Genomic DNA, 14,782 nt, shown 5'->3' on the forward strand with positions numbered 1-14,782 from the left:
AGAGAGTGGGAGATTTGTATTGGAGATATCAAGGAGGGTTACTCAGATGAGATAAAGGTTAAGCAGCTGCCCTGTCATCCTAAATACATTAAGGAATTCAACTGCAGCCAGCAGCATTCATTATTTACACTTGCATTGCACTAACATGGACTTTGAGTAATCATTTCACTGAAGTGATAGTGGCAGAATGACAGCAAAACACCTCAGGTATCTATCAGGCTGATAATGTGATTTTGCAGCATCAGATGATAAGAGGAAAAACTCCTGAACTCGCACCAAAAGTTGCCCAATCCTGACCTTTTTTTTAACCTCTGTACAGCTTTTACGTAGAGAAAAAAAGACACAACACAAGCGCAGATTTTATTTTTCAGAAATATATTTTATAGATGATGTCAGAGATGAAATGTCCAAAGCGTAGGTCCCAAAGAAAGATAACATTTTTCATCAATAGAGACAAACAACAAACAAAAAATAACGTTTTTATCCATTTACATGTAAACCAAGAATTGCTCTTGAGCCACAGTGGTTATATATATAGAACTGGCCGAGGTGGGTGTGACAATCAAACGACGATGCCCTTTTTGTTTTCTCCAAACCTTTTTTCTCAACCGCCATTTCTCTACAGTGCCCGCTCAGAAATCTTTGAAAGAGGAACATTCTTTGGAAGAGTCTGTGAGTGTGGATGTAGCAGAGGTTTGGCAGAGCATGTTTCTCTTTAACACAGTCCATACATGTTGTAAGTGCTGAAACATGTTAAAATCACTTATTGGAAATGATACTCAATAAGAACAATATCAAATGTTTCTCAGTGGAGTCATTTGGACAAAGTCTTTTGAATTGTTTGCACACCAGAGAGGAAGAAAATCACCCTGCCTGGTGCTCTTGGGAGTTGCCGTGGGAGGTTTGGTTTTTTTTAGTTTCAAAAGTCCTCCAGTGTTCTTCTTCTATTGTGCAAATACATTTTTGTTACATAGACAAGCAGGCATGCTGACTCACAAACCATGCAAAGAGTTAAAGTTGGCGCGAGCAGACGGCAAAAAAACATAGTATTAAAGTTTCTACCAAAAAAAAAAAAAAAAAAAATCATTCAAATAAAAAAGTTAAGCCAAATTAAACGAGTAACAAGTGGAATGTTTTGTTAGACATGAAAAAATATCAACTTAATCTCAAATTTTACAAGTTTATAAAATGATATAAAATAAACATGATAGTCGTCTTTAATCCGGTGTTTGATAAAGCATCTGACGGATGGGGGATAATTTGAACGTAGTTTGATCTACGATTGGTGTCAGATTAATTCAGTCAACGCAGGAAAAGGGAAGAAAGAGATACGGATGTTACGGACAGTCAAACATGACAGTGCAACACATGCTCAAGAGAGATTTTTAAATTATTGGCCGATGTTTTCCATCCAAAACTAGTTAAAATTCCACTTTATTGGACATCTGTGTCCCCTTCTTTTCTTTTCCCGCCAAGGAAAATTCAGCTAGCTACATAAAACGGCCTCTAAACCTCATTTTAGATGTGTGATGGTGTCACAGTCGAAAGGTAAGGACAGACGCAATTACAAGACGTAAGTATTTTAATTTCAACAACCACTAAATACTTGATATTGAAATTCAAACAACACTGAATTTATAGCATTGAAATATTTTACTTTTAAAAACCATGTATTTGAATTTATTTGTTATGAATTCAGTGCTTTGAAATTAAAAGTTTTTGTCAATGTTCACAAATTCAGATCCCAAAAACTTTAGGTTTCAGAATTTAAAAAAAAAAATAGATTCAGGTTGCTCAAATTTGATTGGTCAAATTCAGATGAAAAAAAAAAAAAGGGAAAAAAAAGTTAAAAATAATAATAAAAAAAGGTTAAAAAAAAATTAACCTCAGCCAAATACAACTGTTCGACAACTGTTGAATAATCTTTTTGCATCTGAACTTCAGCTGTTGAAAAATCATTAAAATCAAATCAAAATGAACATCAATTAAAACTAATTTTATACATGTGAATTTGAATTTTCCGGATCTGAGTTTGTAAACATAAGAGAAAAAAATCAAATTCAAAAAGAAGAAAATTCATATCTTATTTTCATATTTTTTAAAAGTAAAAATATTTCAATGCTATGAATTCAGCTGTTTTTAAATTTTAATAATCAGTATCCAGCGGTTGTTAAAATCAAAATGCTTTTGTCTCTTATTTGCTTCCGTACATAAGTGCATTATCACCCATGCACAAGAGGAAAATGTATCAATTAGGCAACAAAGTGATCAAATGCTTTTCTCTGAAGGTGTTCAAAAGTCAATTGCAGTGCTGCGTAATGACCACATCTCACTTGAGGGCAACTTGAAAACAGTGCAGTCGATGACGAGTTAAATATGCTGCTTTTTTTAAAAGTCCATGGAGTAATATCATACACCATACTGTTTTTCGCTCACAATATCATAGCTGTCATTAGTTAGAGTACATTTATAAATTTTCCATATACAAATCTCCTATAAACAGTACATGTTATAAATACACAATTGATGAAAATGCAGGAAGGCCGAGAGAGCCGTAGAAAGAAAGAAAGAAAGAAAGAAAGAAAGTGTTGCTCCTTATTTCTGATAAATACAAGAAAGAAAGTTCTGAAGATGATAGTACTAAGTGTGTGAATGGCAGCCCTATAACTATCCAGAAAACGGATAAAAACACAGAACAAAATCTATGGATGAAAAAAGTTAGAAAAATAATCTTGTACGATAAAAAATAAAAAGTGGACACGCTTACCAAACACGTTTCTTTTTTGATATTGTAAATTGACAACTTGATGTTGAAATCATACATGTAGATACAACCAGGCAATACTCGATTACTGCCTCTCAAAATATATTCAATTCAATATACATGACTAATGTTGAGCTCACACTAGCAACCAAGGTAGTTGCCAACCAGCAAAGCATGGGAGGCCGATCGGCACGGGTAAAGAAATGCTCACTGGATGTGTGGAGATTAAATTAGTAAACATTGAACTGGGTACTGGGAGCCTTATCTGAAAGGGCCAATACGAGAAATGTTTGTCAGCTAACATGGAGTGAAAGTACTACTGTATATGCAAACTCATGCTTTGGCTTTTCTTGCTTGGCTTTCTCTTTTTGGATAACATTCAAAAATCTTGCGAAAATGTCTGGTCTCTCTGCTCAATGCATGCTTCATGTGTTTACAAAGCAATGACTTCAGTTAAAGGGAAGCTACATCAAAGGCTGAACCTTTTTTTGACCGTTTTCAATCTAATTTCCTTGTTTGAAGGTCTCCATGTTCGCACCGTTCTCGACCTAAGCTGGCAACTACCTTTACAAAGCGCTTCTCCTTTTTTACAGAAAAATAGATCCATCCAAAAGTAAAGTCTTCAAGAGAGGCTGTGAGAGACATAAATGTTGTCTTCGTCACGTTCCAAGTAAACATGCTGAAAGATTGTTTGCTTTGTCATTCTCGCCCCTGAAAGGACCGGAAACGCTCCATCTCCCTCCCTTGCACCGACTCCTCAGCGAGAAAAATCTTTTTTAACTTAAGGCAATCTTTTCCTGAACAATCCTGAAATCCAGCAGACCCTCACCAAGGCACTCCTCTCACTCGTCAACCTTCAACGACAGGCTGGTCCAGCGAGGCAACAGTCTCGTCATCAAATCTTTGTAAAAGCCTACTCAAACTTCGGCCGACCAAAGTCCACAGTGAACTTGTAAAATATTTATCTCAGTTGCCGCGATGCCCTTTTTGTTTCGTCGGGAAAAATAGTTGAGAAAAGAGAAAAGAAAGTCCCAAGCTGTGTTTGACAGCTGGGGACGTCTGCTGTCCCTGGTGTCCTTGTGGTCAGAGGGCAGCTGTGTAAAGCACCGTATGTTTTCCGCAGTTCGTCACACCTTCCTGTGGCGAGACCTGATCTCGCCCCAACTCCAAATACACTCACCCACTCCCCGCTGCAGTGGTCACTTGGTTAGCCGCCATGGGCTAACGTGGGGGTGCGAAGACTGACAGAAAAAAATGAGTGTCTCTGCGCGAGTGCCACCAAGCAGCGCTGTTATGTTTAATTTTTTTTCCAATTCAGTCCTCTGTCTCCTGATTGGCTCCCTACTCTGAGGCTGAGCCCACCCCCTCTCCCTCGTTTCGGCCGAGGGGCCGCCAATCAAGGTGACTGACGTGGTGAGTGGGGTTAGGGGGACTAAATGAAGGGATCAGTCGAGACTCTTCTCCGGAGAGGTCAATGGTAACACCCTCATGTTTCCCTCCGTTACAGTGGTTCCTCCTCTTCCATGGGTTCCTCCTCTGGCCTGGCGGACAAACACACACATTTACAGATTTTAAATCCCAAGCAGCTCGTCATGTTTCCTCCAAACCACCGGCAACCTAACATCTTGCACTGCAGCTACACTTTACAGGCAGAAGTAAATGACTAGATAGACGAGCACAGGGCTCACAGAACTGAAAGGTGAAAGCTTCTGAATATGAAGATGTTAACTCATTAAGATGATTCTCCCAGTGTTCTCTGGTAAGCAGTGACTTTAGATCCTTTACCTTTGATCCATGGTGTTGGTGTTGGCCACGGACAGAGAGGCCATGGCACTGACGGCCTCAGCCTCCTCTGAGTCTCCTCGTTTGGCCTCCAGCAGGGAGAGTCCCAGCCGCGGGGAGTAGCGATGCACTGAGCGCCAGTACTTACCTGATGGGTATTGAAAGTGAATTATTGGATACGTTTCAATTTCCAGACAATGACACAAAGTAGTACTGTGTGTATTAGTGTCACGTGTTTGAGTTGCTGAGGGTGAACTCACTGTGAGTCTCTAAGACTTTCTCCAGAGAGCGAACAGCATTGGGGTTGGGCCTCTGCTCCAGGACAGCCTTCGGCAGCGGGTCCAGCTGCACGAGACAAAAACGCATGAGAATGGAACAAGCTGCATTTATAAAACTTTCCACAAGAGGGGCTGACCTGGAAATAATGTCACATCAGTTCATCCAAACAGTTTTATGTTTTACACATTTTTATTAGCATTCTTTCGTCATTATTTTCTTACCTCTAGTATTTTATTTCTATTCATGTATTTACTTATTTTTATGTTATTTTTTATTTGTGCATGTTAGTTGTGCATGTTTGTACATAGATATAGTTATGTATCAATTGTTTCTTACAAATAAGGATCCTCCTGATGATTAATCTCCCTGACATTTAAAAGTAAGTTTAAACTTAGACTAGTCACCTAAAAGTAAGAAAACACTTATAAAACAGTCAAAATTGGGAACAATTTAATCTATAATGTTAAACACTCTCTGAAAAAAACTCTCTCTATTTTATAAGAGCCATTTGAAATTGTTCTTCACAATTTTAATTAACTAAATAGTATTTTTAAATGCTGCTGAAATGTGTAGCAATGTGCATTATAATCATACACATTACCCTACAAAACATGACAACTAATCGTGAACTAATCATCACGACCTACTCTCCCTTTCCCTTCTCTTCATCCATCATCCTCCCAACCCCATCCTTCTCTCTGCTTATCCCATCCGTCTTCCACCTTCACCCCCCACCTACATCCATTCACCAGTCCTCAACAACTAACACCTCCTGAATTACAATTAAACATTTAAGGACCTGTATTTGTCACTTTCTCATTTATCAAAACAAAAAGTAATTTAAAATTCCCCACAAGATGATTCCACTACTGCTTTCATGCTTTGTAAAATTAAGAAGGAGGAGATCAAATTACAGCTGAAGTAATGCTACATTTGAATGTAATAAGTGCAGCTTTGTCCTCAATAATAATCTACTTTTTGTTTTTTTGTTTTCTGTTGGTTTTTCCATGACACTGCCAACACAGCAGATTAAAACTGGATTAAATTACTTCACTTCCACAGGTTGGTCTAAAATACTGGAACAGCAGGGATAAGAACAGAGCTATTTTTTATTTTCTCTTAGTACTGTGTTAGTTTTTATCATATTATTCAACCTCATTCTGTTTTTTTAAGTCAAGTTTTAGCTGACTAAAAATCAGAGCATTTTAGTCTCATCTTAGTCAAAGAAAGCAGAAACTATTTTAGTTTTAGTCAGTGAAAACTGACATTTTTGTCTTTTTTAGTCCTCAGATTATATTGAATATTTAAGTCAATCTGGTCGAGTCAAAATTATTATTTTATGGCCATATTGTTTCCCTTCTGATACAGTAATGCATTTTTTTGTCTTTTTTTGTCAAAGAAAATTTTTATCTTTTAAACTACATTTTAGTTTTGCTTTTTCCCTCAATGATACTGCATGTTGGTATCGTCTTCTTATAGTCTTAGTTGTGGGAAAAGGTTGTTGACAAGCATATTTAGTTAAACGTATTTTCATTAATGAGAAGGAAAGCACTGCTGACAGCCACACAAACACGCCACACTTTGTCCCCTCCACTTTTCTCCAGCAGCGACCCTTTGATATGACATGTGGGCCTTTAATTAGGATTCACATCCTGCGTGTTGTCAAAGTGACCTCCTTACCTCCTGGCCTAGCAGGGCGGCCACGCAGGCCTCAGAGGCGTCGCAGATGGCAGTGAGGTCGTGACCCCCCTCCAGAGCCAGGACCACCCGACCTCCGGCGAGGGTCATCAGCTGCCTGGTCAGATAGCTGAAACCTGAGGGGAGGTGACATGAAGCGTGTGAATGTATGCAAATGAATGTGCGGTGTGAGACAGCGGCTGAATTTCATTTTCACTTCAGCAGTTTGTCACCCTCACAAACTAAAACTTCATCTCAGCGCCCAGCTATCACTTTTGTGTGGTCAAGTGCTGCAACGCGAGATAAGAAGAACACTTAAGGTAATCTTGTACTCACATTTGGACGTCAAAGTGTAGCCGCCCAGTGGTGGAGGGTGTCCCTCCACAGCGTCGAAGCCAGAGGAGACTAGCACCATGTCCGGGGCAAACTCATTGGCTATGGGCATCACCACTGACCTGAAACCGGAAGGTCAAGTGTGAAGATTATACCCACCTCATTTAATCAATTAACCAGCAAGTATTTTTATAATGTGTTAATCTCATTTTTCAAGCAAAAACACCAAACATTCACTGCTTTTATTTGTCTTATGAGCCACTAAACTGAGTATCTTTGAGTTTTGAAACCAAGACATCTGATGTCATCACCTACAATTTTAGAAAAATTAGTAGGGGTGGACGATATGGTGATAAAATAGGATAAATTCTACCGAACTACACCCGCCAACTGCATCACTGCGCAGAAGGAAGTGTGCACCTACTCATGGACGAAAAGCTCATGCTCATGACAGTGCGAGATATAAACGTTAATGGTGTCCTCCTCGGCTGAGCTGTAACGTTAGCTAGCTCAGTGGTGCTAGGTGAGCTAGATGCACGCTTCCTTCTGTGTGGTGATTCAGTTGGAGGGTGTAGTGTGGTAGAAAGAAAATAGTTCCTTCATGAATCTACACGACCTGCTAGCTTACCCTTTGCCCCTTTAATATGTTTTCCACACTTGCATGACGACTGTGATGTCGGCAATAAAAAGCAGTTAAAGTATAATTAGGACTGAAGCTGTGAAAACAAACTCTGGTGAAGCTGGTTTGCCTTTAAGTGATGTGGTGATGTTGTTTTCTGGTACCTGAAGGCAGCCAAATACTCTGCATCTCCCATGGGTGGATCGAGGCCTCCAGTGAAAGCAACGTTGACATTGAAACCGACTCCGGGCCCACTGCCCACCTGCAGAGAGAAACACGGGTGACTCACAATCATACGTCAACTCGCTGTGAGGTGTTAAGTTTGCCTCTGTTTTTCTGTATCACTCCATATTAACTTAACACACTCACCTCATCAGGTGCTCCACTTCCAGGGAAGAAGTTGCCGTCATCATAGCGATGAATAGACAGGTAAAGGACATTGGGGTCGTCGTAGAAAGCTTGCTGGGTGCCGTTGCCATGGTGAACATCCTGAGGTTAGATAGTACACACAATAAAATTACATATTCGCCTCACTGTGTGCCTTTTACTTCCCCACTACGTCAGACAACAGACATGAGAGAGACTGACCCAGTCAACGATGAGGATCTTGTTGACATTGAGTCTCTGCTGCAGCAGTTTGGCCGCGATGGCCACCGAGTTGAAGTAGCAGAAACCCCTGAAACAGCAGCAAAGACAGGAAGGGCTGAGTCGTCCTGCTGGGTACGAAGCACTTCCCTTTTTCATGTTGTTATAGAACATTTAAAATATGCTCCAGGAGGATATGAAAAATAAATAAAGCAGAATCAAGGCATTCAGCATTAAACTCAATGGTTTATGTAATTTCTATTCCAGACGAGCCTGTTACAGCGCTGGTATTTGTATATGCATAGATTAAGTGTCTCCAGCTGAGTGTGGTGACGGCTGTGGCCTTACATGGGAGTGCTTTCCTCCGCGTGGTGTCCAGGAGGGCGGACCACAGCGAAACCATTCTGGAGAGACAGACAGCAGTGACAGGAGTCTTTTAGCCACAGCGGCACTGATCACCACTCAATGTTTCCTCTGTTTACTGAGCAGTGGCAAACCACTGCTAGAAACACTGTGATTGAGCCAAATACGCACTCCAGACACAAAGAGGGGGGACTTTAATGAAACTCTGAGTGGGAAACAATCCTGTATAAAGCACTTCAAGCACTAAGAGCACAACTGTTACAGCTGCAGCACTGAGAAAGTGAGCTGGGTATAGCATTTAAATAAGCAGCCTGAGCCTAGTTTTGCAGTTACAATCAATACAACACAACAAATTGTGCTGAATCATTTGGAATGTCCTAGGAAATGTATTTCAACAAACTTTCAATCCCTTTCAAAGCCTCTGCTAACCCCATCATGTCTTTAAGATAATAAAGAAGCGCACAGGTGATGTGAGAAATCAAGTAACCAGACAAGTGATACCTTCAGCTCTCCTGTCGCCACTTTGAAAACGAGCTCCACGACGGAGCCGACAGCGAGTCGAGCCGCGCTGGAGGAGTGGACCTCGTTCCAAATGGTGTCGCTGTCCACCTAAAAAACATAAGAACTGTGTTATACTCACACCTGAGCTAAATCCACAATCTGGAAAGACAGTGAAGGAAATTAAGAGATTACCAATTAATTAATCTGTGCTTTTATAAGACCTCTGCTCATAAGAGGCTACTTTACAGATTTTGATAAACCAGTCCTAAAAGGATGGGCACCCTGGTGCGTATTACAGCAGTTTTTAAAAAGCCATGATGCATTTATTTGCCTTATGTGAAGCCCTTGGAAATGTCTTATGTTTAAAAGGTGCAATACCAAAAAACCTTGCCTTGTCTCTCCATCCTGTCCCTGTTTTATCATTTTTCAGAAGTTAGTTAACGGCACCTGTTACCTCCTTCCAAGCCTTTGATTTACCTGTCCCTGTCACATTACTAATAACAGGAAAAAAAAGGTTTTCTCAGCCCCACTTCACCTAAAATAACTTCAATCTCAGCGTTTACTCCATGTTCACAGGTCGATAGGATGCACCCATCTATAGTAATTATCACCTCCATATATGGTGATCACTGGCTATTCATGGGCAGATGTATGCTAATTACTGACTAGTAGGAGCACGCTGTCAGTTTATGATTGATTGCCATTCATGAACATACACACGTACCTATGATCACTGCGGATCGAGTTTTCCACAGTGTTCATGAAGCTGAGGTAGGTTTTTAGTACCAAGGTTTTTTATGTGCAAAATATACTCACAGTTTTACTAATGTTTCATGAATGAGACCCAATGTTTTTCCTGGGAACTATTCCTTTCAATGCACTTGTGACGTGTGTTTAGAAATATACAAATGTGAATGTATAGTATTATGTAAATACTTAATATTATAATAATGGAGCATCATCAGGTAATCAGAGCAAAATTTAGCCCCAATCTGGCAGTTAATTACCAAATTAAATCATTATTGTATTAACAGGAGCTGTCTTGCAGTCACTAATGGGATCCTAATAAACTAAACTAAACTAAACTAAACTATATTGCATATTATTTGATTATTATTGGATAAATCACATCACTTGAGAAAACTGTTTTAATTCACTGTCTGAATGTGAGTGTTCCTTACCCCCACTCCTCCACACGGTAGCCGTACAAACATGGGAGTGATTGAACCTGATGAACAGGAAATAAACATTGAATTAGGGACAGTTAGTGACTGGATAATAGCAGTTGAGTAATTCCAGTGTGTGTGCGTGCGTGCATGTGTGTGTGTGTGTGTAAGCTTACAATCAAGTTTCTGTCGGAGAGGGTTGGTTCCGTACAGCAGGACGTGGGCTTCAGAGTGAACCGTCTGCAGCTCTTCCAGAGTGGCCTTCCTCCCACGGATACACTACACACACACACACAAACACACACAGAGGGATACAAATCTCATATGCAGTTTACTACTTTAGTGTAATGTTCAGTGTTGAGTCTTTTCCTCTTGCAACATACCTCACACTGCGCTCTGAGCCCGGTCTCCTGCAGCCGAGACCAGATGCTCTGAATGCGGCCGGCGTGCTCGGGGTGACTGTTGGTGTTTCCACACATACACTGATGCTTCTGCATCAGAGAGTCGTACACCAGGCCTGAGGACACACACAGAAACATGCACTCATTGACAATGAAATCACTAATCAGTTGGTCAACCGAGGGAAAATGATTTGGTATATATTTTTAGATTCGATTATCTGCAAAAGTGTGTGCACAAAACAGGACAGAACAAAGCTAAATGAAAACACTGTCAGTGGTGTGTATCTCAGCCTTGACAGAAGCGTTCAGTGCAGGGTGTGTGTGGCAAGCTAAGCATGGGACAGGCAGGTGAGCTGGACATCTGGTTAGCAACCATTAATGTAACAGAGAACGTTCAGTTTGTCAGAACCACCAGACCAGAGACGCTATTTTCGCAGCACTTAGAGAAATTGTCTTGTGTGTTCTGCATCATCTCATCACTGTTGAAGCTATTTAGCACCCTTATTTGGGGCTGTTCAATTCATAATCCTTGCTCATCCCCAATAGTGGCACCTTTAAGTAAAGAAAGTAAGTCAATTACATTCAGGGAGATTTTCTTTATAGCAGTGGCGCTGCTAAATAAATATAAGGGAAAGACTGGTGTTTAAAAGTAAATTTTAATGTAATTATAGTTGGCTAAATATTTCAATTTCTTCCTGAATTCACATGAATATGAAACAGTTACTGAAACTTTCTTAAATTTTCTATGCAGTTTGGAACAGAGTGGGAGTAAAGTAGGCCAAACTGGTATAAAAATATCTCTAACACTGGTGCATGAACACACAAACTGCCACACTATGTGGCATCATTGTGGTGTTAACATTATTTTAAGAGGAATACAAGATTTGGTGGTCGGAGCTTCATTCTTTATTCAAGAGCAACTTCTTCCCTTTGTCATCCTCATCTCTGTTCACAGAGTCAGATGTCTAAGAGGAAGAAAAAGTGAAGACAGAAATGGTTTTGGCAAGATTAGCTCCTCGAACTCGACTATTACTGCTACCAGATGGAGGCTGGAACCATTACACCATTTTTTGGCCAATTCACCTGCTTTTTTGGATGCAAATGTCTCCTTTCAGTCCCCAGTGCATTAGGAAGGAAGTAAATTCAAAGCCACAACCTCTCAAATGAATGCTTAAGGCAGACCAGAGAGAAGCTACAGTTGTGGGAATAAATACAACTGGCAGTTTGACAGCAGTTTATTTAAAAGTGAAACTTGAAAAAGTCCAATGAAAGAGGAGGGTGATGCTGACCTGTGGTGAAGCGAGGTTTGACAGGAGGATCAGGGGCTGGGACGCTGATTGGGAAGGAGGGAGCTGAGGCCGGAGATGACTGGGCCCTGGACAGGGGGCGGTGTCCTGGGAAGGAGATTGACAGGCCGGCAGCCTCCATGGAGGCCTGATAGTTTCTGAGCTGATGAATCCGCTGCTGCTCCAACAACAGGGCCTGCTGCTCATACACACAGAAACATCAATAAAGAAGATGAATTCGACAGTCATCATGCTGAGTTGTTTAGTGAAACGCCTAAAATGTAAATACATTAGGGAACAACGGGGGAAGAAAAATTGCTTCAATATATTCTATAGTGCAAGTGCAACTTATGGCCAAAAGATGGCAGCCAAAACAAATGATACAGCTTCGATTTTCCCTCAGCATTTAATCACAGAGATGTCACAGGACAAAGAGCGGCATTTTCACAGCCCTAAATACATTTATGTGTCTGTTTCTCTGAGTTTTCACTTCTGCAGGACTTCCCCAGGAACACAATACACTAGTGCCAAGTCGAGTCGGAATCAGTTCTCCCAAACTTCATATTGATTCTCTCAGCCCACGCTGTTTTACAGCTGTACACTCCAGCAGATTTAACTTCTCCAGCTCCCCATCCTCTACCTGTCTGAAGAGCAGCTCCTGCTCCGCCTGCCTCTCCCGCTCCCTGTGCTGCTGCAGCGCCTCCTCCTGAAGCTCCTGCGGGTCAGGCGGCTCCTGCTTGATGGTGACCCCCGGCGGCAAAGCTCCTCCGTCCTGGTGCTCCCTCAGCTCCTCCTCCGTCTCCTCCGGGTGGCTCTGGTGCTGGCGGCCCACGGGCGACTCGCTGGGCTTGGTCATCATCTGCTTGAAACAGCAGGGGGGAGAAAGGAGAAGAAGAGGATGACGCTACGATGTGAAATTTATTTCACAATCAAACAGCAGGATGTGACAAATCCCCTCCGACGTGTGAGGCTACATTCAGACAAGCGGGCACGCTCTCCTCTGAATCAAATTCCTGGCAAATCACTCCTTTCTCTGGAGCATTCTTCTTTTAACAAGCTTAATTTGGATTACTCAGTCAGATTGGTGTCTTGCTCATTTCAAACCTATCCGTTGTAATTGAATGTGAGTGGCCACTCTGCCGTCTGTACTCGGGGGCAAAATGTGTCTCGTTGAACAGAGACATTCCACACTCCCTGTTGTGCTGCTTTTCATCGACTCATTCTGGGGCCTGCTGTTAACCGGGTAGTGATTCAGTTGTGTGTTCATTCACTCTCGCTGACATGGACCATTCAAAGTGCCATTCAAGGCTGCAGAGTACTCGCCTCCATAGTGTGTGAGTGTTTATGATGTGATGAGAGTTATGAGAATGAGGAGTCTCAGGAGTAGGCTATCACTACAGGTGTGTGTGTGTGTGTGTTTCCCAGAGCTGTAAGCTTTCTGGGTCCCCTGGCACAGATCTGGTGCAGCAGATCCCCCCCCCCAATTTTTCACCTCCTCCCTTGACCCTGCTGCCCTCCTCTGCTGCACTTTCCCAGAAACCTCTTTGTCTTACTGTCTGTTGATGCATCACAAAGCTAAAATGTAGATTATCTGTGATTACTTGCAGGTTATTTTCTTCAGGGTTCATACAGACATTAGGAAATGAGATTCAAAAACTTTTCAAGCGTTTTTTTTTTATTTTCAAGGACTTCTCTCACAGCAGATAATTCACTTTCAAATCTATTTTTCATTAAACATAAATAAATGATGTGATCAATGTCTCTCTTTTCAGTGAAGGGATACTAATCACACTCTTCTTTAGATGTAACTGTATAAAATCCTCAACTAAATATCTGAATGGCTTGAGAGCCATGGGGCTTGTATTACTATATTGCACCACTTTCTCACGCTTAGAAACTTTCCAATCCAGAGAGCTTCAGAGCGAGAGCATCAACATAACCATAGGAACTCACTACAAAGAAACGGTGCGAGCTGGAACTTAAGTTTCACTTTTAGTTTTCGGCAATAAAGTGGATTACTTCTACATTTGGCCTCAACGTCACTTGTTTTGGCAGGGTTCAAATAACCGTTGGGATTGTCTTGTACTAGTGGTGGGCGTGTCTGTAGGGGTGTGACGTGTTGGCTACAAACGAAATGTGGATGCAGCAATACATGCCTCCATTAAATTAAGGGTAACACAATAAGGTACACAAAAAACAAGTATTTATTGAGGAACAAATGAGTAACTTACCATTAGTTAATGGCCAGTTCATGAGTAGCTCCCAATCAAATGTGATAGAGAAGCTAATCATAAATTAATGATTAGTTAATTAATAATGGCTGACGTTTTTTGTGTACTTAAAGTTCAGTCTTGTAAAGTTCAGCCATGTCAACAAAGGCTAATGTTTTGCCGGGGTTTTAATAGTAGAGCAAAGTAAAAATAATCAACAATCGATGGTGGGGCATCATCAAGGGAGACTGCACTGTTAGTTGGTGACACGTCAGGCTTTTAAAAAAACAACAAACAAACACCAAGCGATTTCTGCATCTGAGCAAAGTAATTATAATGACTTGATGAACAAAACATTCGTCAAAATAAAAATAGCATGATGTGGTTGATTTGAATTTCAAGCACTTTGTTAAAAAACAGGCGATTTTTATTGTATTCCAGTGCTTGATTTTTTTCCCCTAAAATTCATGCACCTCAACCACTAGTGCAAACCCTGTTTCTTGATTAATTGTTTGGTTGATGAATATGAAAACTGTGCTGGTTAAACAACCAAGATATACCATGTTACCTGGTGAGCTTTAGAGGTTTTGGAAAACAGAATTTGTTCCCTTCAGACAGGGACAGGTGAGCTGTGTCCCCCTGTCTTTAAGATAGGCTAAGCTAAGCTAACTGACTGCTGGCTGTAGTTTTATGGTCACTGTAGAGCAGTATCAATTTTCTAATCAAACTCTGGGCAAAAATATTTCAAGTTTTTGTATCTGAATCTTTACGGAGAGAGGAAAAAGTCAGATTGTTGCATCCCTAGTTTGTCAGTCT

At 41.0% G+C, this 14,782-nt stretch overlaps 1 protein-coding gene across 3 annotated transcripts in view; it reads right to left on the reverse strand.

Annotated features, from left to right (window-relative positions):
* Positions 1–4,065: 4,065 nt before the first annotated feature.
* The window catches only part of LOC117255406 (histone deacetylase 4-like), a 66,106-nt gene continuing 55,389 nt past the window's right edge, over positions 4,066–14,782 (reverse strand). For all 3 annotated transcript variants that reach the window (XM_033624286.2, XM_078165802.1, XM_033624287.2), the window contains 15 exons: positions 12,397–12,615; positions 11,760–11,955; positions 10,453–10,586; positions 10,246–10,348; positions 10,085–10,131; positions 8,904–9,011; positions 8,388–8,443; positions 8,043–8,130; positions 7,824–7,943; positions 7,619–7,716; positions 6,839–6,957; positions 6,506–6,639; positions 4,807–4,891; positions 4,550–4,694; positions 4,066–4,305 (listed from right to left, as the gene is read on the reverse strand). In XM_033624286.2, the coding sequence (XP_033480177.1) occupies positions 4,266–4,305; positions 4,550–4,694; positions 4,807–4,891; positions 6,506–6,639; positions 6,839–6,957; positions 7,619–7,716; positions 7,824–7,943; positions 8,043–8,130; positions 8,388–8,443; positions 8,904–9,011; positions 10,085–10,131; positions 10,246–10,348; positions 10,453–10,586; positions 11,760–11,955; positions 12,397–12,615 (1,692 nt within the window). In that variant the 3' untranslated portion in view covers positions 4,066–4,265. The remainder of the gene's footprint in view (positions 4,306–4,549; positions 4,695–4,806; positions 4,892–6,505; positions 6,640–6,838; positions 6,958–7,618; positions 7,717–7,823; positions 7,944–8,042; positions 8,131–8,387; positions 8,444–8,903; positions 9,012–10,084; positions 10,132–10,245; positions 10,349–10,452; positions 10,587–11,759; positions 11,956–12,396; positions 12,616–14,782) is intronic.

The sequence above is a fragment of the Epinephelus lanceolatus genome, chromosome 24, assembly GCF_041903045.1.
Source record: "Epinephelus lanceolatus isolate andai-2023 chromosome 24, ASM4190304v1, whole genome shotgun sequence".
Lineage (NCBI taxonomy): Eukaryota > Metazoa > Chordata > Actinopteri > Perciformes > Serranidae > Epinephelus > Epinephelus lanceolatus.